General features: G+C 55.5%; 8 protein-coding genes across 8 annotated transcripts; 3 read left to right on the top strand and 5 right to left on the bottom strand.

Annotated features, from left to right (window-relative positions):
* Positions 1-265: 265 nt before the first annotated feature.
* BZA70DRAFT_271033 (regulator of chromosome condensation 1/beta-lactamase-inhibitor protein II) lies at positions 266-1827 on the bottom strand. Its single transcript, XM_064911411.1, has one exon. It carries the CDS (start codon positions 1721-1723, stop codon positions 590-592), a length of 1134 nt encoding a protein of 377 aa, XP_064770372.1. The 5' UTR covers positions 1724-1827; the 3' UTR covers positions 266-589.
* BZA70DRAFT_271031 (putative NAD(P)-binding-domain-containing protein) lies at positions 1828-2791 on the top strand. The gene is made up of 4 exons (XM_064911410.1): positions 1828-1869; positions 1930-1992; positions 2060-2600; positions 2650-2791. Exons 1-4 carry the CDS (start codon positions 1851-1853, stop codon positions 2777-2779), a joined length of 753 nt encoding a protein of 250 aa, XP_064770371.1. The 5' UTR covers positions 1828-1850; the 3' UTR covers positions 2780-2791.
* Positions 2792-4683, bottom strand: BZA70DRAFT_271028 (serine incorporator/TMS membrane protein). Its single transcript, XM_064911409.1, has 3 exons — positions 4317-4683; positions 4150-4257; positions 2792-4088 (listed from the first exon to the last, which is right to left on the bottom strand). The coding sequence occupies exons 1-3, from the start codon at positions 4494-4496 to the stop codon at positions 2976-2978; spliced, it is 1401 nt and encodes a 466-aa protein (XP_064770370.1). The 5' UTR covers positions 4497-4683; the 3' UTR covers positions 2792-2975.
* Positions 4684-5897, top strand: BZA70DRAFT_308214 (uncharacterized protein; the record flags this gene model as incomplete). Its single annotated transcript, XM_064914850.1, has 3 exons — positions 4684-5233; positions 5306-5375; positions 5457-5897. Coding segments are annotated over exons 1-3 (927 nt in total), but the record flags the coding sequence as incomplete, so codon positions are not given.
* A 654-nt stretch (positions 5898-6551) lies between these two features.
* BZA70DRAFT_286699 (uncharacterized protein) lies at positions 6552-7556 on the bottom strand (the record flags this gene model as incomplete). Its single annotated transcript, XM_064913890.1, has 1 exon — positions 6552-7556. One exon carries the CDS (start codon positions 7554-7556, stop codon positions 6552-6554), a length of 1005 nt encoding a protein of 334 aa, XP_064770368.1.
* Positions 7557-8194: 638 nt separating this feature from the next.
* BZA70DRAFT_271020 (kinesin motor domain-containing protein) lies at positions 8195-9660 on the top strand. Its single transcript, XM_064911408.1, has one exon. The coding sequence runs from the start codon at positions 8328-8330 to the stop codon at positions 9546-9548; it is 1221 nt and encodes a 406-aa protein (XP_064770367.1). The 5' UTR covers positions 8195-8327; the 3' UTR covers positions 9549-9660.
* Positions 9661-11360: 1700 nt separating this feature from the next.
* Positions 11361-13174, bottom strand: BZA70DRAFT_10212 (uncharacterized protein). Its single transcript, XM_064909331.1, has 2 exons — positions 11906-13174; positions 11361-11837 (listed from the first exon to the last, which is right to left on the bottom strand). The coding sequence occupies exons 1-2, from the start codon at positions 13000-13002 to the stop codon at positions 11441-11443; spliced, it is 1494 nt and encodes a 497-aa protein (XP_064770366.1). The 5' UTR covers positions 13003-13174; the 3' UTR covers positions 11361-11440.
* BZA70DRAFT_10287 (uncharacterized protein) lies at positions 13175-14877 on the bottom strand. The gene is made up of 5 exons (XM_064909336.1): positions 14377-14877; positions 14156-14311; positions 13938-14088; positions 13473-13882; positions 13175-13410 (listed from the first exon to the last, which is right to left on the bottom strand). The coding sequence occupies exons 1-5, from the start codon at positions 14529-14531 to the stop codon at positions 13347-13349; spliced, it is 936 nt and encodes a 311-aa protein (XP_064770365.1). The 5' UTR covers positions 14532-14877; the 3' UTR covers positions 13175-13346.
* Between the last annotated feature and the right edge of the window lie 4 nt (positions 14878-14881).

Raw genomic sequence — 14881 nt, 5'->3', positions numbered from 1 at the left:
CCGCGGAGGGATGTGCTTGTGGGGTCTGCTGGAGTTGTTGTTGGTGGTGTTTGTGTGGCGCGGCTGCGGGATAAGAAGCTGGGAGGAGCAAGGAAAGGTCAGTTGAGGTGGTTCAGCGAGGGGAAGCAGTGCAATGGGCACAGCAGTGAAAGCAGACAACTTACGCAGACTCTGCCTCTTCTCCGGGTCGACGGACATCGCGGGAGCAGGCGGGTTGGTGGTGGAGCAGCGGAGGAGGAAAGTGAGGAAGCGGCGGTGGGGAGCGGCGGCGGAGGAGTGTTTTGGGTGAGCGCGAGCCTCGCGCGCACAATGCGGTGGTTTCTGGTTCCGCGGTGTCTGCGCGGATTTGTCTTTCAGCTGCTGAGCGCGGGTGAATTTGAAGGAGGCAGAAGGTGGATTTTGCTTGTTTGTTTGTTCTTGTTTCAATTGTTTGTTTTATTCTGCTTGTGTAGGAGTGATGGGCTCGAAGATATCAGATCGCTGCTTTCGGGTGTTAGTATCCAGAACAACACAGACGCAGCGACCCTGCACAGCGCAGACTATCCTGGGTACGCATCTAAGACCTCCTCGACACCCACAGCTCCTGCTATCATACACCAACACCTATCCACGACGTGGCACATCCAGCCCCCAAAAATCCAACGTCTCCCTCGTAGACCTTCGCCGCGCGTCCGACATTCACGTCCCCGCTCGCGCGATCGACCGAGTCCCCACAGTTCCCATGCTCTCCCCATCCCCATGCAAACACCCCTTCTCGCCGACTGTAAACCAGCGTGTGCTCGCTTCCACAGGCCATCAGCTCGGCTTCTGGCGCATCCGCCGGTGCATGCTGCATGTGCGAGTTGTTTCCCCACGACAGAATCTGGCCTGTCCCGAGCAGCACGTGCAGCGTACTCCATCCGCATTGAAAGTCCTTCCAGTCCGAGCCTACCTGCTTCGCCGGCGGCACATCGCGCACAATTCCATGACGATCGCTGTTCTTAGACAAATTGTCCATCAGCACCACGACCCGTCCCTCAGCATCAATTAGCCCCGTGAACTCGCGGCCGCAGACGACTTTCACAGGCCGAAACCAATCCGACAAGCGCTCGCCATCGACGACGCGCACGGGAACATACGCGCACTTGAGCGCACTATTCGCGCTGCCCAGCTGTCCCTTGCGACAACTTCCCCACCCCCAGACCGAGAAATCGTCAAGCAAGACGACGACGTGCGCGAGCCCGGCGCTGATCTGGACGATCCTCCTTCGTCCTCCGTCGAGGAGCTCTGCTGCATCTACGCGGACAGGCACAGGAGCTGAACGCATGTCAGACCCGAGCGCAAGCTCGCCTTTGCTGCCTGCGCCGGCGACGAAGATCGCTTGCTCGCACGTCTCGCGGTGGGTTGCGACGATGACTGAGAATTCCCAGCCCGCAGCCACGTACTCGGGTATCCAGTTTTCCTGCGGATCAAACACCGAAGGCTGCACTTCTTTAAACACAGACAGACATGAGGCTCCAAACTCTGGACCAACACAGCACTGTCCGGCTGCGTTGTCGCCGGCAGCGAAAAGCTGGTTTGTAGAGCGATCGAAGAGTAAGGTATGGTTCCCGTTCGACCTGATCTCCGTCGTTTTTGACAGCGGGAGTTCGCGCACGGGGACCCGCGTAGGCAGGTATAAATCCTCAGCAGACACGTGCGAGAGCTGACAGCATGAATTGGAGCCGAACGACAAAAGGGCCATTGGGCCAGTCGGCGGGAGTGTGAGAAGAGGAAGAGAGGAAGAGGAAGAGCTGGTGCGGCTTCGAGATGGGATTTGGGAGAATTGAAATAAAAATATTGCGGCGATGAGGTCTTTATCCGCATCAGCAATGGCAGCAACTGGAGCAGGTATGATTTGAGTGGTTGGAAGGTGAATATAAGAGGTTGTAGATTGACTGAACTATTCAGCAGAAGAGGAGTTCCCCGACATCAAAGGAGGCGGATCACTGATCGTCGCCTGGCAGCTGAAAGGTAAGCATCATCATCATCATCATCGCGCCTACTCCACCACCCTCTACTAACCTCTCCTCCTCTACAGACAAACCAGTTACAATCGTCGGAGGCGGCTCAGTCGCAACCTCCCGCGTCTCCCACCTCCTTGCCGCCGACGCGCGCATCACCGTCGTCTGCCCACAAGACGGTCTCTCGCCCGAACTCCGTCATCGCCTCTCTCGCTCCCAAATCACCCACATCCCGCGCCCCTTCTCAATCTCAACCGACCTCCCATCCGAAGGCCCTTCGCGACCGGCCATGGTCCTCGTCGCAATCGACTCCCCCTCGGTCTCAACCGAGATCTACACCGCCTGCCACGCGCTGCACATCCCCGTCAACGTCGCCGACGTGCCGCGTGAGTGCGATTTCTACTTTGGAAGCATGTACCGCGACGGCCCGTTGCAGGTCATGGTCTCGACCAACGGCAACGGGCCAAAGATGGCCAGCATCGTCCGCAAACGAATCGAGTCTGAGATCGGAGACGAGCCGTTCGGGTGCGCGATCGAGAGACTTGGGGTGTTGAGGGCGGCGGTTAGGCAACGGATTCCTGGCCATGAAAAGGCAGAGATGAGAAAGCGCATGCGATGGTATGTTTTTCTTTCTCTTCTCTTACTGGGCATTAGCTGATATCTACAGGGTCTCTCTTCTTTCAGAGAAATGGACAATAGCGCAGCTCGCAACGCTCGATGACAGGACTATCAATCTCGTCCTCGAAGACCTTGATCAAGATCCTCCTTCATTCCAGGAAATTCAAAAGAAATTGTAAATACAGATTAATTACACACATTACACACGACTTCTGATGCTATCAAATACATCAACCCAGCTCAACTGCAAAACATCAAATAGTACCAATTATGCATACAAAAACCAACGCAACCCAGCAACCAACTCACAAACAACACCGTTTGACATGAGGTAAAAATAAATAAAATCTATCTCTGACTATTCACATTTCCGTTTCAGTAATTGCCGAACCGGTCCGGAGCCACGATCGGCGCCACCAGCGTCCAGGTGTAGAGCGCGAAGCATATCCACGCGCTCACAATCTTGACCCATGTGTAAAAGTACGTTCGGCCGACAGGCACAAAGCTCATCTCGTCGTCCTTGTCGACCTGCATCGTCAGCAACGTAGCCGTCCACTGCGTCGCCAGCATAAAGATAAAGTGGAACACGCTGTAGTTGTACTCGGTGTCGCTGCCGTCGCCCTCGTCGTCCGAATCCTCGTCGAGCTCGTACAGCGCCGACTGCGGCAGCGAGCCGGCGTCCACCGCCGCGCGAATCGCCTCGATGCGCATCGAGTTGCGTCCGGGCTGCTGCGTGACAGTCTGGTTGACGGGCGTGTACCCGTAGCTGTCCTCGACCGTGCCCGAGGTGCGTGTGGCGGCGCGGATCGTGGTGTATGCGATCGCGAGGATGGTGAAGATCGCGCCGATGATGACGGACGCGGTGCGGGTTCCGCGCGAGCGAATGAGCGGGTTGCATTGTTTGTCGTCAGGCTCGCCGGCGACGGCCGTCATGGTCAAGTACGTGCAGTACACCGACACGATCGCGGACTGCGCGAGACCGGCCTGCGGGTTGTACTCCTGCACGGTGGTGTTGACGGAGATAGCAGAGACGATGAAGAGCAAGATCAGGTTGATTGTGATGGCGGCCTGGTTCATGCCGCAGCCGCTCTTGGCGAAGAAAACGTACATGATGATTGTGAGCACGATCGAGGCGATATACATTCCAAGCGTGGATCCGACGAGAATGAAGCGCCATGCGCGAGAGTCGTAGGTCTCGATCTTGTTGAGACAAATCTCGGCCCACGAGTGAGCGAAATCAACAAGCAGGATCAGACCGTAGAGGATGAAGATGAAGGCGCCGATGATTGCAATGTGGTTTCCCCAAAACACAAAGAAAGCGTCGGGAATCAAGAACGAAACCACAAGCAAAAACATCCAGGCGATGATCTTGGGTCCCCAGTAACCGTTCTGGATATCTGAGCGCTTGTTGCGCACGGAGTGGACACCGACAAGGAAGACGGCCAGGATGGCGTGGAAGACCATGAGCGCAAAGTTGATCCTATGCACCTATGATTCGAAATGTCAGCGTCGGCCACGCAATCACTAAACACTTAAGTCCAACACTCACCGACACAAAGCCAGTGCACTGTGTTCCAAAGCACCGCACGTCGACCATATCGTGCGTCAGCGACTTGATCTTGTCAATCGCCCAGCTCGATAACATCACCCACGAAAGCTATATTCCAGTCAGCACCACACTCCGCAAACACCTCTCAGAAACAACTAGCAACATACAATAGAATTCACAATAAACAAAAGCGCATACGCAATCCGCGTCGAGATACTATTCGAGCACGACTTGCACGTATTGCACAGCGTCGAGCACGCCGCCGCTCCGAAGCACGAGGCGACATACATTCCCGCGCTCGACAGCGCCGGCAGGGCCAGCATCGGGACAGATAGTAAAGCACCCATGGCTTGTGGTTGGTTATTAGACTTGGCTGGGGCAAATGGGGTTTGTTGAAGATCTCTGAGGTGGATGGCGTTGCGAAGGCTTGCTGATGGAGATGCCCGGCGTTGCCTCTGATCAGTACAAACGCCTCGGAAGTGTCAGCGCCACAAAGAGCAAAGCATATGAGTATCTTCAATCTGTATCTGGAATACAATATGCTTCTTATATGACACAGCCGGCAGAGACTCTTGAGCAGAATCTGGTATTTAGTAGATTGTTGTGCGTTTGAACAGGAACGACGACGGCGACCTCACTGATCCCGATCCAAGTGTGACGGTCTCCCATGCTGTCGCAGCACCAACAGCAGCACCAGCAGCCATCTTTCACACCAAACCTCAGTGCAGCCAAAGACCAGTCGCAGCAGCAGCAGAATTCAATGTTTTCCTCACAATTAGCGTCGGGGAGCAATACACCCGGTAACACCTTCAGCGCAAACAGCAGCAGCAGCAACAACAACAACTTCAGCAGCAGCACGAACAGCAACAACAGTATGAACGGAGGCGGATTGATCGACGTCTCGAGTAATATTGCAATCGACCTGGACGACGACCTGCCGCTTGCGTTTGTGGCCTCGGCGGTTAAGCAGCAGGCTGATAGTTTCCCGCCGGGATCGAACGGGGACCAACAAGGGACCGGTACGCTAAAGTCAGCGGACGAGCTGAACGAAGGACTGAAGAAGCTTGATGAGCTGTATGAGGAGGTAATGCTGCTTTATTGATATTTGTTACGATGCTCTTATAGAGGATCAGAAGACTGACGTGTGGTGATGTAGCTATTACAACTGCGGGTCGCTACGCCCAATCTTCTTCGCGCACTATCAAAGTCAGATCCCGGAACCAAACGTGAGCATCCTCTACATCTCTATTTTATAACTCCGTTTTCTGTTTCTTAGTGAACAAGATCAAAAGCTAACATCCCCCCAGCCGAGGACATCTACCGCGCCTTCGCGTCCAACGCGCGCGGCATCTCCGCCGCAATCGACAAATTCACAAAAGACATGCACGACGCCGCGCCCTTATTCGACTACGCCACCAAGAGCCGAGTAAAGAATCCGAACGGTATTGTCCGCGGCTCGTACGATGACGACTTTGACGTCGAGAGCATGGCCGAAACCGTCGAGCTGCCTGAGGAGCTCGTGGCTGCTGCTGCTGCTGCTGGTACCTCAGCGCAGAATAACAACAACGGAGCTGTAAAGACAAACACTGAAGAGAGCGAGCATAAATTCGAGCCGTTTTCGAGCGGCGACGTGGTTGATCTCGACAACGACATCAAGATGGATGATCTTACGGGGACCGCCGACGGCATGTCGTTTGGCGACTCGATGATGAGCATGATGGGCGACGGCAGTAGCAACGCCGTCCTGGCCGATGACGACGATGACGATGACGACGACCTCGGTCTGTTTAGCTAGCCTTACTACTACAATAAACAATAACGATCTAAGATCTACAGGAAGAGTAAGGATGTGGATGAGTCGCGGGCTGGTTTAGCCACTGAGAACCCTAACCGGATGTCCACCCGCCAGGATGCGGCAGGGCAGGGGGAGGCGCGGTCTGGCTCTCAGCCTTCGATATCGGAGGAGAAAGGAGAAGAAGGAGAAGAATAGAGAATAATGGATGGTGGATATCAGCAGTTTGCGTAGATAGAGAGGATGAAGGAACAGTACTAATTTACACAGCTATTACACGCTGTCGTAGTTCAACTGAGATGTACTGAGCAGTTTAGCCACTATCATAGTAAAGACAGTCATAGTAAAGACAAAGAGTATCATAAACGAACGAAAGAACAATAAAATCACAAAACAACTAGAATACACAGACAGATGAGCCCAAAAAGAATAGCAATCTGAAAGTACGACAAAATAAAAACACCCTACACCCACCTTCCACCATCAGAGCACCTCAAGCATACTATATACGATAATCAAGGACTGAACCGGTCGACGAAAAGAGCAGCGCATAAGCAGAAGACTACAAAGAGAAGCAGACAAAAACACAAGGACATATTTTTCACTTTGATCATCGCTTGTTTGCCATCAGCTCGCGCTCGAGGAAACCGATACGGTTCTCGGCGCGCTGGAGGCGCTCTTCAGAGTCTCGCAGTCGATCCTCGAGGCCTCTGACGTATCCCCACAGACTCTCCTCGATCGTCGAGTGGTGATGGCCGGCGGCGGCGGAGACGGCAGCCTGGGCCTGCAGATAGGGCTGGTTCTGGAGGAAGGCGTTTGCGTTCTGCGTCGAGCCAGGGCCGCCGGGTCCGCCCTGGGGTATGAGGGTGCCAAAGTTGGAGTAGAGCGCGGCCGATGCAGGCGACTGCGAGGGCGGGCCGGCTTGCTGCTGTTGTGGCTGCTGCTGGTGCACGGGAGGCGGCTGGTGATGCGGCGCCGACGGCGGAGGAGGCGGAGGCTGCTGGTAGGCGTGGGGCAGAGGCGAGAGGATGCGCGGGGACTCTGCGGAGAAGGACTGCTGGTAGAGAGGCTGCTTCTGAGGCTGCTGAGGCTGCTGGTCCGGCGTGCGGATGGCGGGCAGGGAGGTGCGCTTGTGGGCCAGATAGTCGTGCGCCTGCTGCTGCTGGGCCTGTTGCTGGGCCTGCTGAGCCTGCTGCTGGGCCTGCTGCTGCTGCTGGACCTGCTGGTGAACCTGCTGCTGGCGGTCGTCGTCGTCGTCGTCGTCTTCGTCCGAGTTATCGCCATCAGCGCGGCCAGCGCAGCCGTTTGCGCCCTTGCCATGACGGGCGAGGGCGTCGCCGCGGGCGAACTTGCGGCCGCACTTGTTGCAGACGTAGGGCTTTTCGCCGGTATGCAGCTTCGAGTGGCGCTTGAGATCGTGCAGCCGCCTGAACTTGGAGTTGCAGGTCGAGCAGGTGAAGGGCTTCTCGTGGGAATGGGTGAGCAGATGCGACTTGAGATTGTGGTGTCGGGTGAAGGACTGCGCGCAGTGCGGACAGGTGTGCTTCGACGCCGGGCTCGCGACTGTCGGCGTCACCGGCGCACCCGGCTGCGTCATTGCCTGGATCATGCTCATTGCTGCTGCTCTCGCGGACGGAATACGGCGGCCGGGACGGGGGATTCGGGAAGGGCGCCTGGGGGTGGTTGGTGAAGGGGAAGTAAACAGAAAAACGGGCGGTGCAGCGTGGCTGCGTGGCTCAGATGGCGCAATCGCCACAGGAGTACGAGCACCGCTGCTGCTGACATTGGCAATGATGTAAGCAGTGACTCAGCCTCCTTTTGGTTTGTTTACGAGTTGCCTGGGGTTCGCTGGCTTCTTGGCTATTTACTCTCTGCCAGCACCCCTGCTCGTCTCTGGTCCTCTCTTCCTCTACAATACACCATGCAGATGCACCAACCGGCTCTGGCCAGCAGCAAATCCTCGCCCAGACGAGGCATCGCGATGATGATGGCCCCGCCGGCCGCTGCCTCGCCGCTGCCGCGCAGATCAACCGCGTCGCCCGCGCTCGTCTCGCGCAAAGTCAGCCAGTCCGACTCGACCGCGATGGTCCGTCAGCAGAGCGACTCTTCCACCGGCAGCTCACACTCTGCTGCGAGTAGTATACCGACCAAGATCTCTGTTTCCGTCAGACTGAAGCCTGTCGTCGACGCCCAGCAGCAGCAGCAGCAGCAGAGCCCGCTCTGGTCGGCGACGGCAAACTCGCTCACCTCGCCTGACGTCGGCTCGTTCACCTTCGACCACGTCTTCGACGACAGCGCGACCTCGCGCGACGTCTACGAACAGGCTTCGCGGCGCGTGATCTCTTCGGTCCTGGACGGCTACCACGGGACCATATTTGCGTACGGCATGACCGGCACCGGAAAGACGTACACGATGCAAGGCGTGCCCTCGTCGCCGGGCCTGATTCCGCTTGCGATTGCTGATATCTTTGATAAAGCCGGCTACGGCTCTGTGATTTCGGTCTCGTACCTAGAGATCTACAACGAGCGCGTGCGCGACCTGCTCAATCCCTCGACTCCCTCTGACGCGCTCAAGCTGCAGGAGCAAGCCGACCTCGTGCGCGTGCGCGGCCTGCGCTGTATCCGCGTCGACAGCGCGCCCGAGCTGCTCGAGCTGATTGCGAAGGGCGACAGCGCGCGCAAGACCGAGGGAACAGAGTACAACGCGGTTTCGTCGCGGTCGCATGCGGTCCTGCAGATCTTCTTTGAGCGCGCGGAGAACAACGCAACCAGCGTGCTCAGTCTTTGCGATCTTGCGGGTTCGGAGCGCGCGGCGTCGGATGCGGAGCGGAGGAAAGAAGGTGCGTACATCAATCGCTCGCTGCTGGCGTTGGGAACCATCATCTCGCGACTGTCGTCAGCATCTAGCAGTCAGCTTCCTACCAGCGACGGATCCTCATCGTCGACACACATCCCGTACCGCGATAGCAAGCTCACGCGGCTGCTGCAGCACTCGCTCTCCGGCCAAGCGCTCGTCAGTGTGATTTGCACGATTGACCCGCACGCGACCTCGAAGCAATCCACGGGCGAGACTCTGAACACGCTGCGGTTCGCGGCGCGGGCAAAGAACATCACAATCACGCCTGCGCGCGCGCTGTCGGCGACGAACGCGGCGACCTCGGTGGCTACTACTGCGCTCATCGAAAGTCTGCGACTCGACCTCGAGCGCGAGCGCGCCGAGACCGAGATCGTCAAGGTTGAGTTGGCGGATGTGCGCAAGGAGGCGTACGAGCGGGCGATTCGCGAGCGCGAGATGTGGGAGCGCGAGAAGCGGGAGTTGGAGTTGCAGCGGGATGCGCTGAAGGATAAGGTTGGTCAGCTTACGAGGATGATTCTTGCGAGCTCATCGGACAAACGCAGCGCGAGTGCGTCTGCGAGGTCAGTTAGTGGGAGTACTGCTGCGTCTGTTGCTGCTTCTGCTGCTGCTCCAGCGAGCGAGAGTACACCCCGGACGACGAGAAAAAGTTTAGCGCCGACGGCGGCCGTCGCGTCGGGTGGGAATGAGAAAGAAGGAGGAGATAGAGGAGAGGACGAGATCCAGATATTCCTGCCCAAGCAGCGGGTATAGTCTCACACACGCACACACACATATTTACTTGCGAATGCATCAAAAACGGAGTTGGTAGTATATCTGTTATTTCATTTTCTATTTTTTTTTTTTTCTTTCTTTCCTTTTTCTTGTTGAGTTCTGCTGGAGCAGAAGGTTGAATGTCATAGAAATACATATCCCTGGTACATACATACATATATATATAATACAAATAGCAAACATTAGATCGGGTAATAAGAAAGATAGAAACAAAAATAAAATTAAGGACAAAAACAAACAAAGACAAAAACAAACAAGGACAAAAAACATAACGGCACGCCAAACAAGACAAACGAGAATATCAAGACATGAATGAAAAGAACCAACCCAAAAAGCAATAATAAGAACCGAATGTGAGAAGTGAAAGCAGCCAGACTGGTCAGCGTCTGATCAGCGACTGATCAGCGCTGATCAACGACTGACGAGATCAGGCTAGTAGACGTGGTGAGCACGTCCGGCACGGTATCCCTCAGCAAAAGCCTCGTTCTCGTGTCTGTTGCGCGAAGGGCTACGGCTGTCGTAGAACGCCTCTTCTCTGACTGCGCTAGCGGCGGCGTGGGCGGCCGCGTTTGCGGCGATGTCTGCGTCCTCCTGAGGATGGAGCAGACGCGAGCGGCGGTGCATGGACGCGGAGTGACGGTAGTGGCCTTCGCCGAAGCCGTCGACGACGACGGCGGCGTGCCGGGGAGGGGAGTGGTGGTAGCTGTGGCGACTGGCGTAGGAGCCGCGGTTGTAGACGTATGCGTCGTCGTAGGAGCTGGGCGACATGCGGATGAGACACATTTGGGCGGGACAGAGTAGGTGGAGGGGGAGAGGTCAGAGAAGAGAGCAGGGAGGGTGCGGATATATAGAGAGGAAGGCCACGATAGTGATAAAGGCCGGACGAAGGAGTTGGGACAAATGACGTCGACGCGACAGGGATTGTGCGAGTAGCGATGCCCGATTAGGCAGGCGGAACACAGGCACTTGTACGGCGGTGTCATGTGTTTCTCGGCCGCTGGGCCCCGTTTCCGTCCGTTTTCGTCTGGTCTCGCGCTGATCTTATCGCGATAGCTTGAGTGCGGGGTGTAGTTGTAGCAGCAGTGGTTGTAAATGTAGTAGATGCAGTAGCAGCAGTAGCAGTAGCAGTGTTGTAGCAGCAGCAACAGTTGCAACAGCATCTTCATCATCTCCTCCTCCTCCTTCACAGACCAGAAACAGAATCACAGCAGAATCACAGCAGAGTCCTCCTCTCGGCCAGGTCCGCGAACGGAATCGCAGCACGTTCGACTATCGCGACCTCTGCGATGCGTTTCAGCCCGCGCTCCTCTCCGTCTGTCCGCGGATATCCTCAGGTGCTGTATATTCGGGTATTATGTAACAGCACCTCCTTCATCTCTTTCATCTCTCATCTACTCATCGTCATCGTCATCGTCATCGTCGGATACATGGATCAGACAGGGCTCACGACAATACGACCCCCTCGCATCTGTAAGCGGCTCATTACACTACCGCTTCTCTACTAGGCTCTACTCAGCATCTCTACGCCCTCTGCCTCCGCGTATACTTCTCTGCTTTATCGCGGCCACATTTCGCGCCTGGCCTTTAAACCTTCTCGTAACCGCCCGCCCGCGAACACAGCTGAGAAGACAGCAGAGAAGACAGCAGAGAAGACAGCTTTAGACCGGCTCGCGACGCCCGGCGGATGCGGATGTCTGCTGCTCCGAACCATCTGTTCGCGTTGCCTTCGTACGTGCCGTATCTTCCCAACCGAAACCTCGGCCCTGAAACAGTACTGCTCTTTTCAGCTCAAAAACTCTGGAAACCCTTCTATTCTATTTACACGTATCTACACACTCCCGAAACAGCATCACGATCCGCGTTTCAGTTCACTACTTGAGCGTGATGTACTCCCAAAGCGACTTCTCCGGCTTAAACATCTCCGTCATCGCAAGCTGCAGCCTCCGGTTGCCCCTCAGACGCGCCCCAACCGACGTCCACCGCGCCGCGCAAAACCACAGCACCGCGCCGCCAATCAGACCGTAGATGTGCTCCGTGTTGGACTGTCTAACCTTCGTCATGAACCCGCCCGCCGCCGCCGTCTCATCTTCGCCGGCGGCCCTATCTTGCTCTTGCTCGTTCTTGCCCGTGGCCTCGGCGCCCTCCTCGTCGCCGCCTGCGCTAGTGGCCACAGGCTTGGGGTCTGTAGTTGGTTTACTCGAATACGTCGCCGACGCTGGTAAAATGTCCGGCAGACGAGGGGTGACTCCGATATTGTACAAATCCGCACTAAAACACACAATCTAGTCAGCAACCCATCCCCTCCACACCACCAAAAAAAAATATAAAAAGCTTACAAAACTCCCATGATCGAAAGCGAAAGCAGCGGGAGCGGCCCGATGCTCGGCAGAACCGGTAGCATAACGTGGGGCATCATGCACCCCGCGAACGCCGCCAAACTAAACACAAGCGTAGTATTCGACGTCACGCCCTCGACCGCCTGCGTAACCTGCCGGATGCGCTCGACCGGATTTCCCTCGTCGTCGGTCTCCTCGACGTACTTTGGATGCGTGCGCGACGCCTCGTACAGCAGCGCGCGGTTCGCGTAGGTGAGGTAGACGGCAATAAACCCGAACCCGGTCAGGTTCCCAAAGATCATCGACAGCGCGCGGATCGAGAAAAAACCGACGTAGGAGTTGATCACCCAGTCCGAGAACGACGGCGCCGAGAACGCGCTCGTCAGCAGCACGCGCAAGTCGATCGTGATTGGCGTGCCCGTCGGCGCGGACGGCAGGCTCACCGTGCACGCGGACTTCCAGATCTCGGGCTGGTAGATCGAGACCGCCTGCACGACCGCCATCAGCGAGATAAAAACAACTGCTGGTAGGTAGCCCATATGCGCCTTCTTCTGGTCTTTCTCTTCGACCGTGGTATCGACGATAATATCACCGCCTCCGCCTGCTGCTCCGGGCGCGCGCGCCGGCTCCTTTGTTTCCTCTGCAGTCGGCGCAGCAACTTTCTCCAGCAGATGCTTCGGCAGCCCTAAAACATTATCCGGGTCGTTGATCACCACCTCCTTCCCTTCAACGCTCTTCAACAACTTCTCTAAATCCTTCTTGGTCTTGATAATCCCAAACCCCTTCTCGTCCGTCAACCCCGGCACATGCAACGGCACGCCTTGCTCCGCATTCACAGCCGGTGCCTCGGCTTTCTTCTTTGCAAACTCAGACCCAAGCTTCATGTTCCCGACATTGCTGCCGCCTCTCAGATGCGGCGGTTTTCTCGATGTCGAAGAAGGCTTCTTGTCTGATCTGACCGCGCAGGACTGCGAGAACGCTCGCGCGGTGTGTAGCAGTACCCCGCCGCTACCGCTGGCATAATATCGACCAGAGTACAGTCCACCGACCACAATCCCTCGCGGCAAGAAAAACGAGGGTTTTGGTATTATCGCCATTGCTGTCGACGTCTCTGAATTACAAGACTTGTCTGTCTTCCGCGTTGAAAAGATTCGGGATGTCGAGGATGAAACTCAATTTGGAATTTTTTGAACGTCGATGCGGCTTGCAAAGTCCCAACTTTCGAAGCTGTTCTGGTTTATGATTGATAAAGAGGTATTATATGACATAGAAAGGATTATATCTGAGATGAGATAGTAAAGGAGAGGATAGAGGATAATATGCAATGTCTAAAATACATACAGATCTACAGTTCCTCTTTGATTGCTCAAAAGAGCAAGGATATCAAATGCAAGCCTTCATTGCCCAAAAATATGAAAATGTCTAGATACAAAACTGTACACTACGCCATGGTTCTCATCACCAGCTCAAACATAGCCAGCGCCGAGGCGTTTGCAGGAAATGCTCTGTAAAAGATCAATGTTAGCGCTCAGATATGAATAATGAAAAATAAGAAAGAAAAGAGTACCTGATCGAGCTCGGCACAAAACCTCTAAAGAACCCCCGATATCCCCGCGTCTGATAGACGTACTTCGCGGCATCGATCCAGCGCTTGAACTTTGGCTGCGTCACACTGTCAATCATGATTGTCTGCTTGACGACATCCGACGGATACGCGAGCGTCCAGAATATCTGCGCGCTCAGCCCGCCCGCCCAGAAGTTGATCGCGGCCGTGCTGAGCTTTGTGTTTTCTTTAGCCCAGTGCGTCATGATATCGTACGAGCCCCAGAGGAAGAAGAAGTATGAGCGGAAGATCATCGTGCTGAAAAGGCCGCGGTAGAGACCGCGGATGCCGGCTTGCTTGTAGAGAGTTACTGCGCAGTGGATGGGGCCGGTGTAGGTCTTTGTCGCGGCATTGTACTGGACTTGTAATCGGGCCTATAGCAAGTTAATCCAAGAATTACACACATTCTTTCACTCGTTGCAGTCTCACCTTGACCTGCTCAATAGGCGCAGCAACGAAACTGACAGTCCACCCGGCAAAGATGCCCGAGATTGCGTGTCCGATCGGCGGCAGCTTTTCCCAGTCCGTGAAAACATGCTGCTTCATCAGCATCCTGTAGTTATGCAGCGACCCCAATTGTCTGTACGTCACGAATTGCGTTAGAGAAGCTCATATGCTATCGAGTCGAAAAGGTTGGGAGTAGTTACACCGAGTCCATGGCCATCCAGCCCAGCAGCGGCGGCGTTGCGCCTTTGTACAGTGCTCTGAAGCCCTCTTTGCGCGTGGTCTGGAGAAAGCAGTCTAGCGGGCCCTTGAATTGCTCCACCGGCGCAGTCTGCAGACGCGTCTTGATCGTGTCGAATCTGAGGTGAAATCAGGCCGTCAGTACCGTCGCAGAAGAACAGCAGAATAGAGCTTGAAGACATACGGGTGCCCGACAAACAGCTTCGTGACGCCGGAGAAAATACCAGCGACGAAGCCGGCATAGCGATTCTGTGGAACTGCGGGCTGCAGCGGAGGAGGCAGAGGGATTTCCTCTATCTGGCCGGACTTTGCCGGTGTGGATGCGGCCGGGCTCGACATGGTGTTGCGCGTGGCTCAGAGAGATTAGACGTCCGACGCTCCGCTGCCTGTGCTGTGTTGGTGACAGCGGTGATGGCGGGTGGGTGGGGAGGGAGACGCGATGTGGAGATGGAGACGATGAGTTGATGATCAGTTCCCGGACTGCGCGGCAAGAACTCACTCCACACTTGTTCGCGGGAGTAGAACTATGATTTGAGAATATCTACTGCTGTGAAATAAAGAAAGATTACACTACACATCTACTACAACGAGAGATAAGGAAATGTGTTGTCCATTAACCGCTGATCCCATTATTAAAGTATATACAAGAACTTTTGTAGAAATAGAAAAAACTTTTAATAAACCACATT

Source organism: Myxozyma melibiosi (genome assembly GCF_037950935.1).
Source record: "Myxozyma melibiosi strain Phaff 52-87 chromosome Unknown BZA70scaffold_1, whole genome shotgun sequence".
In the NCBI taxonomy this organism is placed as follows: domain Eukaryota; kingdom Fungi; phylum Ascomycota; class Lipomycetes; order Lipomycetales; family Lipomycetaceae; genus Myxozyma; species Myxozyma melibiosi.
Note: the sequence above shows the minus strand (reverse complement) of the source record. Positions and strands in the feature narration are given on the sequence as shown.